Consider the following 20,358-nt stretch of genomic DNA (forward strand, 5'->3'; position numbering starts at 1 on the left):
GAATTTGGGCATAACTGCACCACTTTGTCATTTTGACTACTTACCTATAAGTTACACCTTCACAGGCATGCTTGTATTAATTGCAACAATTATGAAAGTAAGTTTTATCGCATGAACTTTTGACTGAGATCCATTACAGTGTCATTCTGCCTCTCTCACTGCATCTAGAATATCATGGTTTCAAAGTTCAGGGTGCTTTGTAAAAGGAATTTATCTGCCATGGGCATGCCTAGGGTACTAGCTTCTCACTTTACTAGATGACGCATCTTCCAGAGTTCCAGTCTGAGGGAGTTAACAGGAAAAAAGACACAGGAGATGGGGTTTTGGTGTTGTCAACAAACACACTCACGTAAGTATTGAGGTGTTGAGCAAGGAGTGTTGATTACTACTTTAATGAGACTCTAAGATCATACTTTCGTGCTAAGCAACGCACAGACCCTTTGCATTCCTGTAAGCACTTTAAAATTTAAGTGTTAAAGAGGATGTAAGAGTGGACAAGGGACACATGGGGTGAATATTGATGAAGGTCAACAAAGTGAGCAGAGACAAAAGTCACCACCTCATATTTAAGCAGTCTCAAATAGCATTTAAAGGTCTATCTTGACAAATCCCATAGAGAATGAGACATACAGGAAGGACAGAAGTCCCTCCTGTTATTAGGCTCAAGAAGGACCCTCCAACTTGGTGAGCGAGTTATCCTGGGAATCTGGCTTCCTGGAGCCCTAGTGACAATAGGGTAATATTCAGCAGCAGGAGGTGACAAAGACAAAAATCAATTTAACTTTCATACTCAGTAAGCTCAGTGGTATTAGGAGTGAAAGACACAGCAGATAGACATGTAGAGCCTATGAAATGATAGGACAGTGATTAGAGAGCCATAACAAACAGATGTTAGGAAGACAAGGTAAAAAGGAAAAAGGCAGTACCATGAAGACATGATTTCCAAGAACTGCCGCCATGTCACAAATTCACTTTGGTGGGGGGAAGGCTGGTCAAGTTACAAGCTGCAGAGATGCAGACCTGTGAATACAGTGCTCCCTGCAAAGCTGTCTGCTCCATCACTGCAACTCTCCACCCCATTCAGCTTGAAGCTGTGGCTGACACCCATCAAGATGGAATGCAGAGTGCTTGCCCAGCAGCCTCAGCAGGGTTGCACTCCCCCACTAAAAGGCAAAGACAGTCATTAACAAAGCCCTCACTGAGCAATGTCTCAACACACCATCACAGCCTACAAAATCAATTTGTTTATTGTTACAGAATGCAAGACAAAGATCTCAAAAGCGACCCTGTCCCAGAGCTTCACCAAAATAATCCAACCCAGTATATTCAGATTTTACAAAAGGAATGCCTTCATCTTCAGTTAAGCTGCTTTTCCAATGATCAGCACACTCATAAAAAACACCATGACAAAGAAAATCCACATGAAAAACCTGTCCATCACTTTTGCAACCTTTTTCCACTCAATTCCTTTGGCCCGGTTTGCTTTATGGTCGCGAATACAATTAGCAATATACTCAATATTTTTAATCAGCATTTTGTAACAAGAACAGCAATTAACAGTCTCCCCAACATTAATGTCACCATGAGCTCCATAGCTTTTATTGAAATTTCCATTGGGCTTCTCCTTGATATCACAGTCATCATTCCTGATGGGAATGTGACTCCTTAACTCTGTGTGCCTGCTCTGATACCCTTCATCCCCCTCTAACTTCTGTTCTTCCTCCTTCTCTCTTCTTGGACTTGTGCAATTTTCACCCACATCATAAACAAAAAAGATTTTTGACATGTAGTCCAAAATAACCACCCTGGCCCATTGTGGAACAGGCTTCGCTTCTGAACCACAGTGATGGAGATTCATTATAATGATTGTCAGTGCAGTGGAAGCTGTTATCATGGTCATAGTTGCTATGTAGTACTTTCCTGGAACACAAAATAAAATCACATTAGAGATGCTACCCTAATAATTAAAAAAAATGTGCAGAAATAACAACATGATAACAGTGCTAAACAAATGCAAGTGAAACTAATTTTAATCATCTTGATTCTCTCTACGTAGATCATGTTTAACTTACCATTTAAAAACAAAGATTAAAGTCATTAAAGCAAAACCTTATATGCCTCTCAGATGAGTAAGTTTTTAGCATGGTAAAGGTTTGAAAGTCAAAAATCTCTGTTTTTTCAAGATACACCCATTCAGAAAGCAGCTTAATGTTTATCAGGAGCCCTCCTCTTTTTCTGGTGTCTGCAAAATCCCAATGTCAATGGCTTCAGGTGACACATTATAAATCCCACTTCCCACTATTAACAAAAGTGATAATGCATTGTTGGGGCTACTGGCCCACCCCATACAAGCGGATGGATACCTTCACGCTCACACAGGCCAGTGAATATCCAGACCTTGCTGGTATCCATAACTAGCATAGTGATAGCTGAGAGGCCAGGCACAGAGCTAAAAGGTGGCTCCACTGCCTGTTGAGATTTGCTATCTGTATGTACAAATTTTAGCATGGCTAATCCAAATAAAAGCAAGGTTCACTTTGTCCAGAAATAGATAATAAGCACAGCGAGAACAAATTGTGCCACTCAGCCACTGCTTTTCACAACTGCAGTACACAGCTCTCCAGATAACCTACTGTGTCTTCTGTTCTGTGCAAAGAGGCAGCTCCCAGCCCTGCTCCACTGCTGTGCAGTCTCTGCAGGAAAAGCAAAGGCTGGCCACAGACAAACATGATGTGATCCCAGTTTTAAAAGGGGTTGGAAAGGATGTTGAGTGAGAGTAAGGTAATGGAGAATGCAGACTAAAGCTAGGTCTGGCTATTCTAGGCAGGAATAGTTGCTGCTGGTGTGGGAAATACATTCAGGCCTATTCATTGACCAGTGTTTTGTCTCAGTTAAGCCATGCAGTTTTCTATATACACATTAATAATGAAAATAAAAGTAATAGATCTGAATTCTGCTAATGAAGCTGGAAGCCAGTGTGGAGGCAACTGTGTTCTGAGGCAGACAGCCCCATTTCTGAGAGGGCAGATCAGCCCAGGGCAGGAGGAAGGTCCTGGCAAAAGGTAGACAGTGCTGAACACCACCCTTCCACTACACATCAGCTCTTCTGAATTCTCAGACAAAAGTTAAAATCCAGCATAATGGATTGCAGGAATTACAATTCAATATAATGATTGACAGATATTAAGTCAACTCTGAGCATCCCAGCCAGGCCATCCAACCATCTGGATCTGACAGAAACATGTCTTGAAGCAGTGTGACCTTGTACTTAGTTCTTGCTTACACTTCATACATTGGTTCTAAAACCGTTTCCATTATTAGCTTTACTACAAGACATGATAAAATAACCCTAAATGTCTAACTACATTTAATACAAAATAGATTATACATAAATTAAAATGAACACAAAAACTTAAAGAGCTGCAGCATATTTGTACTAATTCCACATGCATTGTAAGTATTTCACTATGTTCTAAGAGTGTAGCATCTTTATCTTCCCAAAAGCCACAAATTACACATACAGGCCTACACTAATAAGCCATATTAAAAGACAAAGTGTACGAAGCTCACCTATCAAAGGTACATTTTCAGAGGGAGGCATGATCTCTGCAACCATCAGCTGGAACACAGTCAGAGCAAGAAGAACTGTAACACCCAGAGACACTTTTTCCCCAGAGTCTGCAGGGAGATAGAATCCCAGTGGAGCCAGGAAAGAGATCAAAATGCAAGGAAGCAACAAATTAAATATGTAGAAAGAAGACTTCCTTTTCAAAATCAGTGTGAAGGTCACATCTGGGTAAGGCTCAGAGCAGCAGCCATAAGTGATGACATTCTTAACTGCTGGCATACCATGAATCTCCCATTCCACATCTTCTACAAAGTCAGAGAGGTCACCACTATCAAGAGAATTGATGATGTCTACCTGATTACCATTATAGGTCCAGGACCCAAATGTAAGGTTGCACTGTTGGCTATCAAAAGGAAAATAAGATACATCCACTACACATGAGCTCTTTGTGATAGCAGGTGCATCCCAAGTGATTTTTCCATCATATCTCAACACAACGTTAGTGTTCACAGGCTCTGAAAAGTCATCATCAGCTCTAAAAGACAGAAAAATGACAGGATTGTCAAGACTGACTTCAGGTGTGGGCTGGAGAAGAGAGGGCAAAGCGGAAGACCCTCGCTTCACACCATTAATAGCATGCTTCTGAAATCATATTTCTATTTCTACTGAACTTCAGTACGAACTTGTTATTAACTATTTTTAACAGGTACTAATGCCTGTTAATGCCAAACATCAGTGCTGCTAAATTTTGTTCTATTTTTTGGCCACAGCGTCTTCAAACTTGACCTCAAACAGGATACAGTAGGATAAGAATCCAACCAAAGATGAAAATAATCTACTTGTCGCCACTGGCCTGGGAGAGCAGACAAGGAGCTCAGCCTTCATGTACCACATTTCTGTGGACAACCTTCCAGAGCTCTTCAGCAGCCTCAGTAGAAAGCACTTCAGGCTGCCACAGTATTCAATTCCCAGTGCAGAGAAACAGAGGACAGCTTTGCTCTGTACCATAATCCACTACCAAACCTTGCCTATGGTTTTATTGCAAAATATTTAAATGATCAGAAACAAACATTAAGACAACACACACACCCCTTGCAAAGGTGATGTACAGTTGCAGAAGTTCAGACCCTGTGGGCCAATTCCTCCCTCGACCCCCTCCCTCCCTCAGACATATTTAGCTGATTTTCTCCAGCCCCACTCACTTGTTATATAAGACAATATCTGGTCTCCAAACCAAATTGCTTGGAATCCTGATAGAATCCAGTCCATCATATTTATCTTTGTCCCATTTGAGGTATGCATCATACCAGCTTTGTCGAATCCATAAGTAAGCTGACAAAATTTGGTTCCTTTCATCCTGCATAAAAATGTAAAAGTATATCTGGCTGAAGGTGACAAAAATCACATCTTAGAAGTAGACAGCATTTGTTCTATAGCTTTAAAGTAGTGCTCAAAACAGGCCAGAATACTGACAGACCACAAGAGTACTTCCCAGCCATATGCCCATACACTATACTGAGCTCATTTGTTGACTTTCTTTTGCCCAATCTTCTTCCCCCTGCATCCTCCCTAGCTTTAATCACAGTTGTCTAAAGCTCCCAATATGTTAAGAATTTCTTTTTAAGAATACCAAGCAGCTGACAGATTCAGTCTAACAAGTTCTTAAAGCTTGGTGAGGCCTTGAAGTTGTAATTCAGAAGTCACAAGAGTGATTTTCCATTCTCCTTTCAGACACATTTTCTTTTGCCTTAAAAGTACATCTGGCTCAACCAAATTTATAGAAAAGTTACTGAAGGCTAAAATAGGGCATTTATGTAGGAACTAACTGCAACTTACAAAAAGCATTTGCTCTTTTTATTTAAAACTCAGCAAAAGTTGCCTGAAGAGTGTGACACCAACATCTAACTACAAAAGAAGTCTTAACAATTCAGCAGCTTGAAGTTTGCAGACTTATGATGGAAGTCAGATAGGAATCTACGAAGTACTGGGAGAACTGGACCATCCTAAAGAAGCATTACTGGAGTTGTCACAACAAAATACAAGCTCCTTTTCCTACTCCAAGCAAAAGGTTTACAGCTAGTATGTTTCTTGCACATCTTTAGAAAACTTATTACTCACCATGTCCTTAATTTGGGATAATGTGATCTGAAGAGTGACATTCAGTACTTTATCTGTGTCTTCCACTGGTCTTAGAGCATTTGAGTAGTCTTCAAAGAGTTCATTAAACAGCATGTGAGCATATTTTCCTTTGGCTGATTCTACAGCTAGATAACAGATTTGTTCAGTACATCAGATTAAGCACTGGCTAGTATGACAAGACACCTTCATCCTACAGCTTTAAGTGGTATTCTCTGCCTTAAAGTAGGAAAGTGGCATTTCCTATATTTGTCATTCATATACTGGAGAATATCATTTAGTTCAGAAACAGAAGTATACCTGATGAAGCTATTCAATACCTGATGACAGCATTCACCTGTAGTAAATGAATGGCTAACTTTAGCTTTCCATACTCAAAAAAAAGCTGCATATGGAGATTCCTGCCTTTTTGAAGGTAAATATCATTACCTTTATTTTACTGATGTCTTTCATAGGCATATTTTTACAGATTATACCAATTATATATATATACTGATTATATAGATTATTTTCTTAAGTCACACATCTGCAAAGCTAAACTTAGAATCAAAGTCTGAAGTCAAACCTACTCCCAGTCTAATGACTTGCGATATCTCCCTAAATACAGCACTAATAGATTCATGCTACTTCCAGAAATATTTATGTATTTATTAGTTACCTGGAAAAACTCTGAGCTGCTTTTCTTCACAAATTGGCAATTAAACAATGTATAAACACATCCTTGCACTAACATCTTTTCTAAACCATGTATTTGGAAATACTTCTTGCTAGCCAGACTTGATCACTACGAAAATCTCACTGAAACTTCAGGTTTTAAACAGCACTTGTGCTGTTCCACAGTTTTGGACATCACAGTTTCTCTAGGCTGTCTCTGTATTACCTTTAGACAGATTCACACATTTCTGCAAGCAAAGGGTGAGGACAGTAACACTCAAGACTTGCGCAAACGCCAGCTGACACTACACAGTAAGCAAGTGCTTTGAAGTACATCACTCTGGTGACTGACAGTGACTTCCTGGACTAACCAGAGTTCAAAGCAAACCTTCATGACTAAGAAGAAATCCTGACAAATAAAAGCTTCCCAAAAAGCATGTAAGTTCTGGCTGTACATGGTCATTCACTTTGTCTGTATCATCAATGAGACAAAGTAAAACAAAACGGCTGAAAGCCTTCTGGAGCTCAACCACGCAAGACACATCAAGACACCATCTCCCAAGTTAAGTAAACATCAATGCAACATTTAGCTAGCAAGCAGTATTCTCACCTTGAAGTATCACTGCTGTGAACAGCAACCACAAAGACACATTAAAGGAGGACAGGCTATTTCTCTTCATTTTTGGTTAATAAAACCGTTCTCCCAAGGACAAAAATGTTTATCACCATCCAAAACTAACAAAAAAATCAAATTGCACAATACAAAGATGCTGAGGCACTGATGAGCTGCTAGGAGCAGCTCAGTCCCCCCTCAGCAGCAGTCAGAGTCCTACAGCGATGGATGGTCTTTGTCTCTGCCACTGCCTGAGGCTCGGATGAGCCCTCCCTCTCTCCGTAACCTGAGCTGAGAGCTGCCTGTTCTCAAGCGAATGCTGAAGACGATGACAAATGGATTGGATATCAACAGGAAAATCGTATTCCATTGCAATTTTTAGTACAAAGGTAGTGGTTTTGTTCACTGTATGAAGAACCCTGTTACAGTTCTTTGTTGGGCCACATTTTCCTGCCCATGTGTTGAGCAACAGCCCGCTCAGAAGCAGTTGTACAGAATCTGTAGACCCTCACAAAAAAAAGTCACCTGCCTTAGTGCTTTAATTGGTATAGTCACAGTGTACATCACACATCCAATATGTCTCACGACAGCAAAAAAACCCAGAGCCTACATACTGCCATGCTGACAAAACAGGGTTTCACCACATGGAAGAGACGGCAGCTACACCTAAGTCAGACAATGCAGGCAACACGCAGTAGCCCTGTATCACTGTGCAAACAAGAACTTCCACAGGTGTAGACAACTCAGACCAGAATTCAGTACAGTAAATCAGAAGCAAAATTGGACTCCACGGATAAAATGCCATTTCCCAATACAGTACAATTTTTCCCAGGTGAACTTGACAAAACTTTACTAAGAAATACTGACTTACTGGAGAGCTCCTGCATTTAGCCAAAAGACTTACAGGAGAGCAATATAAATATGAAACAATAGCACACCTGGCCTCCCACCTACCCCAATCATCAGACCTCCATTAGCTCTGTCTATATTACTCATGTGGCCAAGTTAGTTTCCAATACTGCAGGAATCTTCTTACAAATTTCTCAGAGACAAGGGAAGATTGTTTCCTCCTTTCCATAGTCAAATCCATCCTTCCTGATATACTGAAATGTGTTTTGCCATTCTTTTAGAAAACATAATGAAACAGTCACTAAAATAGAAAGGTGAAAATATAGAATGAACTACCAGCAAAAAGAATTGGTCCAGAATAGCTCTGATCACAGAAAATATAAAAAATACTGTTGCTTTACTCTTGTGTAGTCTTTTGGCTAGAAGGAATCTGACCCCTCTGTACACAATTTCTATACAGTAGCGCTCCTGGCACTCACTGGCTAACGGCTGCGCTTTCATGGTGTCTATAAATCAATGACATTTACAGCCAGGTTTAATAGGTAAGCAATAACGAATTTCAGTCAAAGCGCCTGTAATGAAATTCATCTCCATCACTTCATTTGCTGAATTGTCAAAGGAAGTAAAAAAGGAATTGTTTAGAAGTCAAAAAGGTCAGAGCAGCCCATAGTCAGTATGTGATAACATCCTTTTTCTGTGGGAGGGATGCGTACACTGTTAGAGACAACAAAAATCAGAGATGGAAGATGAAAGATTTTTGGATACAGTCAGACCAGTGCATTCTCAGAGGATGCCTTTAGCCTGCAGTTCCTTGCCATTATGTCAGCAAGTAGCTACTGCTTTGCTGTAGTCACCAGAGTGACCAGGGATACTGCTTTAAGAGTCCTGCTATAAACACTACTGGAAACAAGACTAACCTTGCTTTGCCACTGGCTAGAGACAACCTTGTGATCTGTTACACCAGCACTGCCAAGCAGTGTAGACTGATGCACATTAATATGTATTACCTTATGCAAACTAAAAAACCTTGCACCTTTCCTGTAATGAAATCTTCTTGAAAGGGAACTGCAGGTTCTCAAAAGACAAAAACAAGAAGCATGCTTACATGTGTTGTTTACTCAATTCAATCTTATACACACATATATTCCATGTTATTCGCTATAAACTTGCTGAGAGAGAGAGATCATAGCCTCAGTTGTGGTCTATCATGGTCACAAAACACTGGACATACAGACAGGCAAACATGACCACACATACACAAGAACACATTCGTCATTTAAGATGCTGCATTGATTGCACAATGCTTGTGAAAATAAACCTAAAACATGTTCAAAAGGCTTTTCAATGTTAAAGACAAGAAATGTAATTATCTTAGTATGCCAGACCATTTGGCTTCTTTGTTTGTTCATTAGAAATCTGATCTGTAATTGCAATCAAAATGTCCCTAACGCAGACATTTTGTGTGAAGAGCGAATATTGGCATTAATCATTGTTCATTGATCTTAAAGATTCATCTACAGAGCCATATGTCCTCAGAATAGCTTTAAATTATGGCATAACCTATGGCAATACTACTCACAGATCAAACATCCCATTTAACATTTGAATGGAGCTTAAATTTATAGTTAAGCAGTCCTCTTTTTACAGTAAAAAGTTCTGCTACGAAGCCAGAAATTAATATGAAATACGAAGACGCTTACAAAGATAATTTAATAAGAGTCACGGGTGTTTGGAAGATAGAATCAAGCCACTAACCAACCCCAGACTCGTTCCCATCAAAATTCAAAGTTATCTTGCCAGAGTACATCTGCCAGCAGATGGCCCTATTAGCCAGCCTACTGAGGTACCCAGCCATTCAAGACGATTTTATCGCACAAAAATCACATTGCATTTTGATCTACTTCGATTAATTTCGCTGATTTTTTGCCTTACACTTGATATAAAACAAGTAGAGACAAGATGTTCTTTCAGGGAAAAGCTGATAAGCAGAAGGAACAAAACAGCCAAGTGGCTGAACCCAGCTCCTCTGCCTGCTTACCACACGAGACCAGTCATGAGAGGGTTTCAGGGAGGGGAAATATAAATCACTGTCAACAGCTGCATGATACAAAACCATATATAGAGCACAGGCCACTTCTTAGGCAGAGAGCAGTTAAGGCCTATGACACAATATCCAATCCTCTTCCATACGTTTTGTTCTAACATTTATTTGACTTTGTGAGAATGCATACGGGCTATTAATGGAGCAGAACGTTGTTTCCATGCTTACATTCAGCAGGATAAAAATGTACGATGCATTGGTGCACTGAGCTTGTGTGACACTCACATGACACATGTAACTTTTTGTTGTTCTAGACAAGCACACGTGCTGTTATCAATATCAAAAAATCTGAATTCAGTGTACTGCCATGTAAGAGTACATGCACTTTAAGGGCAGACTGAAGAGGAAATGACAGGGAAGGGATCTCTTCTCTATTAATACTTCCAACTTCAGACATTTATCTTAGCCAAATTATAAGTAAAGAGGGAAAGAAACATAGATACATTTAAAATTTTGTTCTTTCAAATAAACAAATCTGTCTTTCTGCCTGGAATAACCACTTGCTCCTATGGCTGAGGTTTTGACATGTACTTTGAGAAATTTTTTAATGGATTCCTACCCTTTTTCACATAAATAGCATTCAGGTTTTAAGCCTTCAACTGGAAAAGCTAGACACTGTATTATCGCAGGCCTCAAGGCTGTCTGTACCATTTATAATCCATCCCTTCATCAGAGAACAATAAAGAAGAACAGATTGGTTTCTAAGCACAGTTTGTAAGAAGTGTCTCACAGTCTGCTTCTACTTGCCTTCTTGCCAATTTTTTTCCCAAGAAGCTGTTATATTCACATTCTTCACAGCATTTGCTACAGAATATTATCTTGTGATGGGGTCAAGCAGCACACTAACTCTTCAGTCAGACTTCTCTCCTTAGACCAACTGAAGTCTCAACAGCACGGTAACAACCGTCCTTCTTGCCAGTAGAATAGCCTCAATGCGCCTGCTCTGGAGAAGAATACAGCACTTCATTTAGATGCAGCATGTTTCTCTCCACCTCATTTCTTCTCACCCACCTACTGCCTCCTCTTTCCTTCTCTTTAAAAATCCCCTGCCACCTGAAACCAGCATACTCATTCATATTTTCTTCCACCCTGTTGAACACATAGAAGACAGGAAGCACATTGGGAAGCACTCACAATGTCAGGCAATGAGATAATGTAGAATGCTAGCCACATTTTCCAGAGATGGGAAATACTAACATGTTACATTTGTGAGTTTTTCTGAAAATAAATTTTATTTGGGTCCACTCACGCAGGCAGCTCTGCTGACCACCTCCCAGCACCTTCCCAGTAGAAAAACCTTTTGCCCTTAGTAACCTTGTATTATTAAATTGATAAAAGTCAGCATGCTCAGCTTTTTCACTAGGATGCTTGCAAACTGACTAGTATAGACAGTGTAGATACTAACCCAAACCTCAAATTTGACTCCTCCAAAATTCAAATTGAGGTGGGAACATCCCTTTAAAAAATTCCAAAAACCCATCATGAGCATAAGGGTATCCGCATAGAGGGTCTAGCATCCTCTTGAGGATGTATGCTTTCCTGATGAGCTCTCATCTACCTTGCAACAAGAATATGGTACATCTGAACTTCTGTGTTCCCCAGAGCTTAAGAGCTCTCTACAAAGAGCCAAGACTGATGCTGCGCACTAACACAGTGCAGCTGGCTGAAAAGGCAGGATGCCAAAAGATGATGAAGACTGAAAAAAGAAAAATGCAGACCATAATGTCTCGACCTAAACTTTAACTGTGTTTTAAGGAATTCACAGAACTCCAATTGCAACATGAATGCTGAAACAGTATTCATACATGCTACTTTATACAGTGTTGTATGCAATTGTTCTTGTAATACAAACCTCTTCAAAAAAGGACACAAAACAAACATTTATATTGCAAAATTTGGTGTTATCCAATTGTTCCTGCTCCATCACAATCACAATCTACACAAGTGATTTCTCCATGCTCCCAGAATTTGGAGGAAGAAAACAAAAATCCTGCTGTACACAGAGCAAAATACCTAACTTGGCAAAACACTTCAAGAGTAAGGGTTTTTTTTTCCTAAAGCAAATAAACTAGTTTCCCAAGTTCACAGATACTGCAGAGCTTCCCACTTTAAAAATATCAGAGCAACTACATGGGGGAGGACACAAATTACACAATGCATTTATGCCTGAACAAGCCTCCCTGTAGGATAAGGCAGGCAGCAGTTACTCATCTCTTTGAAGGAAAAGAACTTTCCATAAATCATGGTTTTAGCTACTGAAACATCTTACAGTACGTGGGTACTGACAGTCTTTAGAATGTCCTAGCAAGAGCACAGCTACATTGTGCTATTGACTGAGCAGGAAAAAAAATCCACTTGAGCAAAATATGGTAGTAAACCTGCAGCTTTATTCACTCTGCAACTACGCTTGTTGTGGCACAACAGAATCATTTAGTTCTTGGGGACAAAGCACCACCACCATGTCAGCAAAGACAGCATCCCTTGTTTTAAGCATCTCTGAGCACAGTGGCTGCAGATCAGCTAAGGGAGGCAGTATTCATACCACAGGCTTACATCTGCAAAATTTTGAGCAGTTGCTCAACACCAAGATATAGGTTCCTTCTTTTCAACCCACAACAAATACACTGAAATGAAGGTTTAGTATTTCCAAGGAAAAGCATTCAAGTCTTAATATAGGGAGTCACCACTGAAGAACATCCTTTCTTTGGTTAGCTAGGCTGAAAAAACTTATTTTGCACACAAAGACAAAGGATTTGCCATCTAGAAGTGCTAGCCTACATCACTGAACTGAATCTTCCAGGGTTAATAACTGCTGTTTTTCAGATTCTGTGGAAGGCGATATGAAGTATAAAAGCTGTTAAGACAAAAAAAATGCTCTTACATTAAAATACTACTAATATAATATAATATGACATTATAATTATATCAGGTTGGGTTGTGTGCTTCTGAAAACCTTGGCTGCTTGCAGGCCACCAATTGTTGGCAGGCAAGCAGCCAATGTTTTCCAAAGCATTTGTAAATGGTGAAGTATCTTTGCCAATTGCTCCACTGCCTTTACCCTAAGGGAGGGCATTTCACTCTGAAACAGAACAAAGATGTTGGGGAAAAGGCAAGAGGGATTAACGCACAACTTACAGCTATGGCAGAGCTATAAGAAGACAAACTGTCATACAACCATTCTACAGTTACAGCTTTTGGGAATTGTATATTGAAGTGCAAAAGCCAGTTCATCAAACTAGTATAAAAGAGCTAGTATAAGAACATTGCTAGAACTTGGAACAATTTTAGCATCAAATTTCATATTGCCTTTATGCCTGGGCTCTAACAAAAGCAGAATATTACATCGCCATTTCAAAGAGCAACTCCTAATCCAATGGTATCAATGACTCAGGAATGGCCAGGTCTGTACTCTTGACAGGTACTTGGTGGGAAGGTCTACACAAGGGAAAAACATGGGAGTTGTGGTACATGTTGTTCTCTTTCCCTTCTGTCAGTACTTGAAGGCAATGTAAGTAGCAAATGAGACACTGGTGTGGTTAAGCAACATGTTACAGTGAATACACAGCCAGCCTCAGAGAATGATATGGCAACATTATGACATCTCACTGGAGGAGGTGATTCAAAGAGCCAGTAGCAATTGGTGCATTCCACAATATACGAATGCTTCTAGCTAAACTTACATCACAACACAAAGCAGAATGTTCCTCACCTATCTCGATTGAAAAGCATTGCTTTTTCTTAAAATACCTTAAAATAAATGTACTTTCAATGCCTACACAGCTTCCAAGTTCACCACATTAGCAATTACAAACCTCCTGATGGGGTATGACTTAAGAATATGAAACGAAACAGCTTCAACAGAAATCCAGAGCAGGGTAAAGAGAGCATGCTGCTGTTATAGCTGCTACAGAATGTCAGTATTCTCCTTGCTACGGAGCAATCGAGTCTCTTCTATGTACAAGTAAACATCACAACTGATATACGTATCTTTAAGCAGAAGGAAGAAGCCAAGGTGACAAAAAAGAAATACTTCTAGGTACACAAGAGGTACTTGAAGGGGACATTTAAGCAACAAATCAGTGGAACCCCTCCATCTTCAAAGTCTACTTTTGCAGGTGTTGGTTGCAAACAAGAAACACAAGCATGCTATATGCACTTGCTTGCTCTTGTAGGTTTTCTTAAAGAATCTCCTCAGCACTGTTTATAGCACAAATAATTCTCTATTTAACCACTGAAAAGAAAACCCCAAGAGGTTTAAAGGCAAAAGCTAATTTATTCTTAGCTTTTTGGATTTGGGCTTTTGCTATCAAAAGACACTGGATGCTGCTTAGTCAGAGTAGCAAGGGATGCTTTCATTCTACAAGCAAGTACTCCTGGATCCTGATGTACAACCTGACAAGTGTGTGATTTAGTTACCTACTTCATTTTCAGTAGATATGGAAATAAGTCATTTCTTGTAAATTTCATCCACTTCAGGAACACGTACTCTGAGGTACCATTTCAACAGTGAAAGTTTTAGCTGTGTGAGGACATATGCTTTATATTTGATTAATTAGTACTGTAGTAATTAATGGGTAATATTATTTGTCGTTCTGAAGAATATGTATTTGATATAAGCATCACAATCAGAATAGAGTCAAAAGCATACCAATCAGCTGTACAAAGAAAGTTTGGTGGCTTAAAAAAAACTAATCACTTCCCATTTATTCTTGAAAATAGTCTAATGAGTTAAATTTAACAATCATAAATTGTAGAAATTGTAAGCTTCCACATGAATAACAATTCAGCAAATTCACCATTCTCTCTACATAATACAGTGAATTCCCATAGCAGACAGTGATCACTAATACAAGAGTAATTTAGCTCTTCCTGAAGTCAGTATGCTTAGCCTTTCACTTCAACATGATTAAAATGTGTGAAATAATTAACATTGTAAGAAAGAATTGTGAGTTGAAGTAATGCCCCATTTTGCTTCTTAACGTAAATACTTTATATCCTCTTCTGCTTCTATTCAGGAACACTGAAACAGCTAAATAGAAAAACTCTGCAAATACAAATTTGTTAAAGAGAAATATTTTATGATTCTGAGCTGATGAGACACTAAATTCCTAACATTCAGAAGATAGGTTTTATTTACTTACCAGCTGTCTCAGTTTAATTTGCCATGTAAAAGGTGACCTATAGCTCCAATAAGAAATTACAGATTGAGCACTGCCTCTATAACCCTGTTATCAAAAAATATGCCAGCCAGCCTATCAAAATAACAATTTTTAAAAAGCTAATTACTTCAGTGATGGCTATTCCTTAAAAACACATTTCTCTTCTTCCCAATGCTGGGATCAAAATTCAGCGAATCTGATAACTATAGTCCATTCTTCATTCTCAATCCCTTCAGCTGCTTCCTAGACTGTACTTTCACCTAAATGCATACAAGACCAGAATCTCTGGCTACAGCTACAGAATGCAGGTAGAAATAAGAACAAAGGTTATTCTTTCTTGCTTCATAGAAGCATCACACATAGAAATTACAGGTAAGACAGACACCCATTTTCCCAGTATGGTAGAGCAATCATCACAGCATTTATTTGCCAAATACCAGGTTCCACAGAAGACAGACTTAAAGCATACCTCTAAGCTTTAAAAATGGCACATACATTACACAATACAGCTGTTCCTCTTACTAGAACATCCATTTACACTATAAAAAAATATTTGTAAGGCTTTCCTGTCTCCCCATTTGGGAAGCACAGTTTATGGCTGAAATCAATTAAAAAGGCCTAGCAAGAAGCTAAATGGCCAGGCACATCCAGTGAGCTAGCTGATTTTGTACCCAGTTCATTTTGACACCTCCCAGGTGTGCCACAATGGTGCAGCTACTTTGATCTACTTATATGAGGGCTAAAGATGGGGAGATCACTCAATTACTGTCACAGGTAAGACAGACTGAACCCGGGAAAAACTAATTTATTGCCAATTAAAATAAACTAAAACCATGCCACATATAGGCAACACATAGGTCTTTTCACAGCAAGACGACAGACAGTACTAGAAGCTGGCATGCCTGGGTACAAGCACAAGCCAGTGAGCAGACACATCACACACAAGGACAGCAAAAATCCATCAAGGCTTCTAGAGGACACAAAGCAATTCCTTATGCAGGTATGTTCCAAGTGCCTGCTCAGCCTAACCAACAGCTGGTGGGCACTTCAGGATAAGCCCCTGAGCAGATGCTACATTTGTACCACCTTAGCTCTACTTACACTCAGATTTCATGCACGGAAGCAGAAGTGACTGTATAAACAAGCATTTCTAGTGAACAAAGCAACAAAATGAAAAAAGACAGCTTTCAGCTGAAATGCAGTTAGAAGAAAGATCTCAGATACAGTCATAGCCACAAAAGTCTTACTGCACTGTAGCCAATTCCCACAGTGAACACAATGCCACTCTCAGAGCAAAGAGCAGCAGATTGGCACTGCCCTACATAGAGAGTGTTAATTTTTACTAATCAAAAGTCTCAGAAATCACAGCTAATTATCCACATGGAGATCAAGCCAGCATTAAATTTCAGCTGGCTCCCATACTTCTGTGGTGCATAGCTTTGTTAGGAAAAGGGTATAGGCCAGAGCAAGATAAAAAGTCAGCCCATTTAGCAACAATCATGGTCCAGGTTTGGATCAGTGATAGTAATAAGGGTGATAAAAAGCTTGCTCACAGTTCTCAGCTAGGGTACTGTGACTCACCAACTCTCTCCCCAGCCCAGCCATATGGTGAAAAACGTATTCCACCACATGCTCTAAAAATATTACAAATGTTATAATTGTAAAATTGTAGAGTACTCGAACCATTGTACTTTATGATTGTGGTTAACAAGTCCTCAATCTTAAAAAGTAGCTTAAAATTCAGGAAAAAGAACAGGTTGAATTAGAAAGTTAGTATCACATCCTAAGGAAATCATTAAGTGAACCATGTGCTATTTTGTTATTTAAAATGCTGATTAGGCTAATTATGCTCAGAGGGAATTTACCTAGAGGATTAAATAAAATATTTTTGGAGGCAGAGTTTGCTGAATAGAGAGGCTGCTGCCCCCATTTAAACAGTACCAGATACCACTTTGAACATCTTACAATTATCAATGTTTTAAAAAGCTTACCCTTTGCTGTCTGTTATTGGGCTAATAATATAGCTTATATTTCTCTTTTGACCTTAGTGACATGTTAGTGTTAAAAAGTGTACAGCTATACAAAAACATACTGCAATTTAATTACCTCCCACTTTAGAGTTTCTCTCCAGAGCCTGCTCATCATTCATTGCTCTCGAAGCAAATTTCTTCTGAGCAAAAAGCAACAATATTACTAGCAAGCAAAGACTGTTTTTAAAAAGGTAACATTTATTAATTCACATTATACAAGATAAAACTGCCTGAAGACTTGTTCTGTCAAGACAGAGACAAGGTCCATGCACAGCACAAGCAGCCACTGTGAGAGAACTTCAGAGATCACCCCCCACTGTGAGGTAGAAAGTTTGTTACAGGTGTTAATGCCAAAGACTAGAAACCATGCAGTTAACTCTAGAGAAAGAAGGTAATTCATTAGCTTCAGTTTTCCTGTCCATCTCCAAGGCTATGGTCCGTCTAGGACCATACAGGGCCATCTTGCCAGGCGAGTTACATCTTCCCTTGGATACCCACAGCGTGAAGCAGTGACAGCAGTCCCCAGCCAGAAGGAATGCACACCATACTGCTCTGGGCACAGCCCCAACAGCTGCAGGGCCCCTCGGAGGACAGTCAGGAAGTCTCTCCTTGTCACAGTTGTATTATCCAAGTGGATAAAGAGTGGCCCTTCCAGCTGTGAACGAACTATCATATAGTTCTGGACAGCCAGGACAGGGCACACCCATGGCTCTTCAGACAGCCCAAGGCTGATGACATGTCTCTCCTGACCCATAGAAGAGTTACGCAGATGAAACGCCACTCTCCTCTCCATCAGCTGGAGGTCCCTCAGGTACAGTAGCTCAGGCTGCAATATACCACGGTGCTTTGCAACCATCTCTCCTATTCGAAGTGCCCCAAAAAAAGCTACAGTAAATAATGCACGAAACAGTAAGCATTCATAATGAGTTATGCATACAGACTCCAGAGCACCTAAGAGAGATCGCAACACCTCAATTGTTACAGGCAAGTATTTATCCCTCAGGATGCCTGCTCGACGTTTCAGCCCTATCACCATGAAATGTGTGATAGGATCTCCCAGAGGATTAGAGTTACCAGTCAATTTTGATAAATAAGCCAGTCCTGCCACATACACCAGTGCCTTTGAGGGTGAATAAAGAGATTCCACAGTTAAAAATCCTCTAACTTGCTCCTTTGGAATTGGCCAGGCTGCAGACATTCCCATGCTTCTCCTAAAGACAAGGAATTTCTTCAGTCCTTCAAGGCAGGCTTGCCAAAGCCTACCATCCCCTGAACACTCCAACAGTGACAAAGTCTTCAAAGGCCAAGGTCCCAATGAATGTTTTCGAGAGCAACTGAACTCCCTCCCTGCAAGACGAGATTCACATTAGCACATGCTGACAATATGCACAAGCATACCATTTAAAGAAGCAATAAACAGTGTTCCTTAGTGTCATATACCCCCTAGGCGATGCTCTCCTTATTCATCTGATTAAAAACAATTCCTACACAGCTACATCCAGAGCTGAGATATTTTTGCAAACTGGAAACTAAAAGCAACATACCAAGTCCATTCAGGCACTAGATCTGGTAACACTCTGGGAATTTACAACTTTGTAGAGTAGCAATGGAGAAGACAAGCAAAACACAGGTTTAAAACCAAGGCTTCTCAGCATGGTTTATAGAAGTCAACTGCAAAGGGCACATAACACACTCCCGCCAAGAAGTGGCATGCTCCCCAGCCCAGGAAGGGGACTCCCTCGAAGCCTCCTTCTAAGAGCTCCAGCCCCGCACAAGAACTGCAGTAAACCCAAGGAAATGCAGCCTGGCGGGAGCCTCGGCCACCACTCACTCCCCATCCAGAGCCACAGGCCAGCCCCCGGCTACAGGGGATGCGGCAGGCACTGAGCCGCCACCACTGCCGCCCATGCTGGCAACCCCACCGCGGAGCCCAGCACACACCGATCCCAGCACTGCCGCGCTGTCCGCACTGCCGGGAGCCGCCGGGATGCACCACAGCCGCTGTCCCGCCTGCTGCTCCTTGGCTGCGACGCGAGAAGGGGTCTGCCTGCCCAGCAAGGGCCCGCTCCAGCCATCCCATGCCCGGCTCCTGGGCCAGCAGCGCCAACATCTCCCAGAAGGGACCGGCAAGGGGCCCAGGAAGCGGCGCAGCCGCAGCGCCGTCGCTGTACGACATAGCGGGAGCAGACGAGTACCAGCCGCACGCCGCTCACACGTACACGAAGACGGCCACAGCTGTCCCCACGGGCCCTTTTATACCGCGGAGCCGCCCGAGCGCCCTCCTCCAGCCGGAGCGCTGCCATTGCCTGCCCGCCCGATGCGGTCCCTCCCGAGCAGCAGGCGGGGAGCGGGGCGGGTGTGAAGCGGGCGCTAACGAGGGGTGGAACCGTGAGGAGCCGGGCTCGGCCGGCGAACTGAAAGGCTTGAAGCGCAGGTATTTGTTACATTGTTCCTTATCGGAATCTGAAATACGGACAGAATTACTGATGAGGTTAAAAGAAGAGAGAAGTAGTTGTGTTCCTCACCCATTGTTCTCTTGGGCTCTCCAAGATGTGGTTTTCTGCAGCTTCTTGCAGAACAGCTGATTGCTCTGAACTACTCATCCCTTGCTGTTAATTACAGATAGCTTACCTAGATGTTTGCTCTCAGCTTAATGAGATAGCCACCCTTCCGTGGCAGCTATCCCTGATCCCAAGACAGAAAATGAAGTGAGCAGGCTCCACAGCCGCCATCTTGAGCTTTTGACTTAGTATTCCCCTGTGTGTCCTCATCTTCCTTGGGATGTCTTCATAGAGCCTTGCTCTGGTAGGCAGCCAGGAGGGTGGCCCGGACGCTGGCCCTGTCTCTCACCCCTTGAGCACAGCGGGGCAGGGACCCCAGCAACCTCTGTCCCCAGGAGACCCCCTCCCTTGAGCTGTGGGCATTACTCCTGTCCCTCATCCGGCCCCGTACCGCGTTTGTACCTCCGCAGGTTGCCTTATTTCTGCAGCAAACTGGCACAGAAGAGCACAAGCAGAGCTACAGAGGTTCGGTCACGCGGCGGAGGCGCGCCCGCGGGCGCATACTGTCACCTCTGCCTCCTTCCTTAGGCCCCAGCTATGGCACACTGAAGGCAGTAACGGGCCGGTGAAACACCGCCCTCGCCGTTGCAGCCCCGGCGGCGGACGTGGAGGAGATGGGGACTGCGCCCTACCGCCCCTCAGGCCCGGGCTGCGCCGCGGCGCTCCGCCATTGCTTAAGAAAGAGGC

General features: G+C 41.6%; 2 protein-coding genes across 2 annotated transcripts; both read right to left on the reverse strand.

The window, feature by feature from the left end:
* Positions 1 to 694: 694 nt before the first annotated feature.
* Positions 695 to 7,038, reverse strand: CHRNA9 (cholinergic receptor nicotinic alpha 9 subunit). The gene is made up of 5 exons (XM_065665289.1): positions 6,969 to 7,038; positions 5,687 to 5,832; positions 4,771 to 4,925; positions 3,571 to 4,103; positions 695 to 1,920 (listed from the first exon to the last, which is right to left on the reverse strand). Exons 1-5 carry the CDS (start codon positions 7,036 to 7,038, stop codon positions 1,361 to 1,363), a joined length of 1,464 nt encoding a protein of 487 aa, XP_065521361.1. The 3' UTR covers positions 695 to 1,360.
* A 10,340-nt stretch (positions 7,039 to 17,378) lies between these two features.
* Positions 17,379 to 19,286, reverse strand: LOC136006496 (uncharacterized). The gene is made up of 2 exons (XM_065664528.1): positions 19,052 to 19,286; positions 17,379 to 18,457 (listed from the first exon to the last, which is right to left on the reverse strand). The coding sequence occupies exons 1-2, from the start codon at positions 19,284 to 19,286 to the stop codon at positions 17,541 to 17,543; spliced, it is 1,152 nt and encodes a 383-aa protein (XP_065520600.1). The 3' UTR covers positions 17,379 to 17,540.
* Between the last annotated feature and the right edge of the window lie 1,072 nt (positions 19,287 to 20,358).

The sequence above is a fragment of the Lathamus discolor genome, chromosome 1 (genome assembly GCF_037157495.1).
Source record: "Lathamus discolor isolate bLatDis1 chromosome 1, bLatDis1.hap1, whole genome shotgun sequence".
Lineage (NCBI taxonomy): Eukaryota > Metazoa > Chordata > Aves > Psittaciformes > Psittacidae > Lathamus > Lathamus discolor.

Coding starts and splice junctions, on each gene's coding strand:
- CHRNA9 (XM_065665289.1), bottom strand. CDS start 7,038: ATGAAGAGAAATAGCCTGTCCTCCTTTAATGTGTCTTTGTGGTTGCTG. Junction 4,926..5,686: donor TATCCCAAATTAAGGACATG/GTGAGTAATAAG, acceptor ATTTTTATGCAG/GATGAAAGGAACCAAATTTT. Junction 1,921..3,570: donor TGAAAATGTACCTTTGATAG/GTGAGCTTCGTA, acceptor TTTGTGTTCCAG/GAAAGTACTACATAGCAACT.
- LOC136006496 (XM_065664528.1), bottom strand. CDS start 19,286: ATGTCGTACAGCGACGGCGCTGCGGCTGCGCCGCTTCCTGGGCCCCTT. Junction 18,458..19,051: donor GCGCGGCAGTGCTGGGATCG/GTGTGTGCTGGG, acceptor CTCGTCTTGCAG/GGAGGGAGTTCAGTTGCTCT.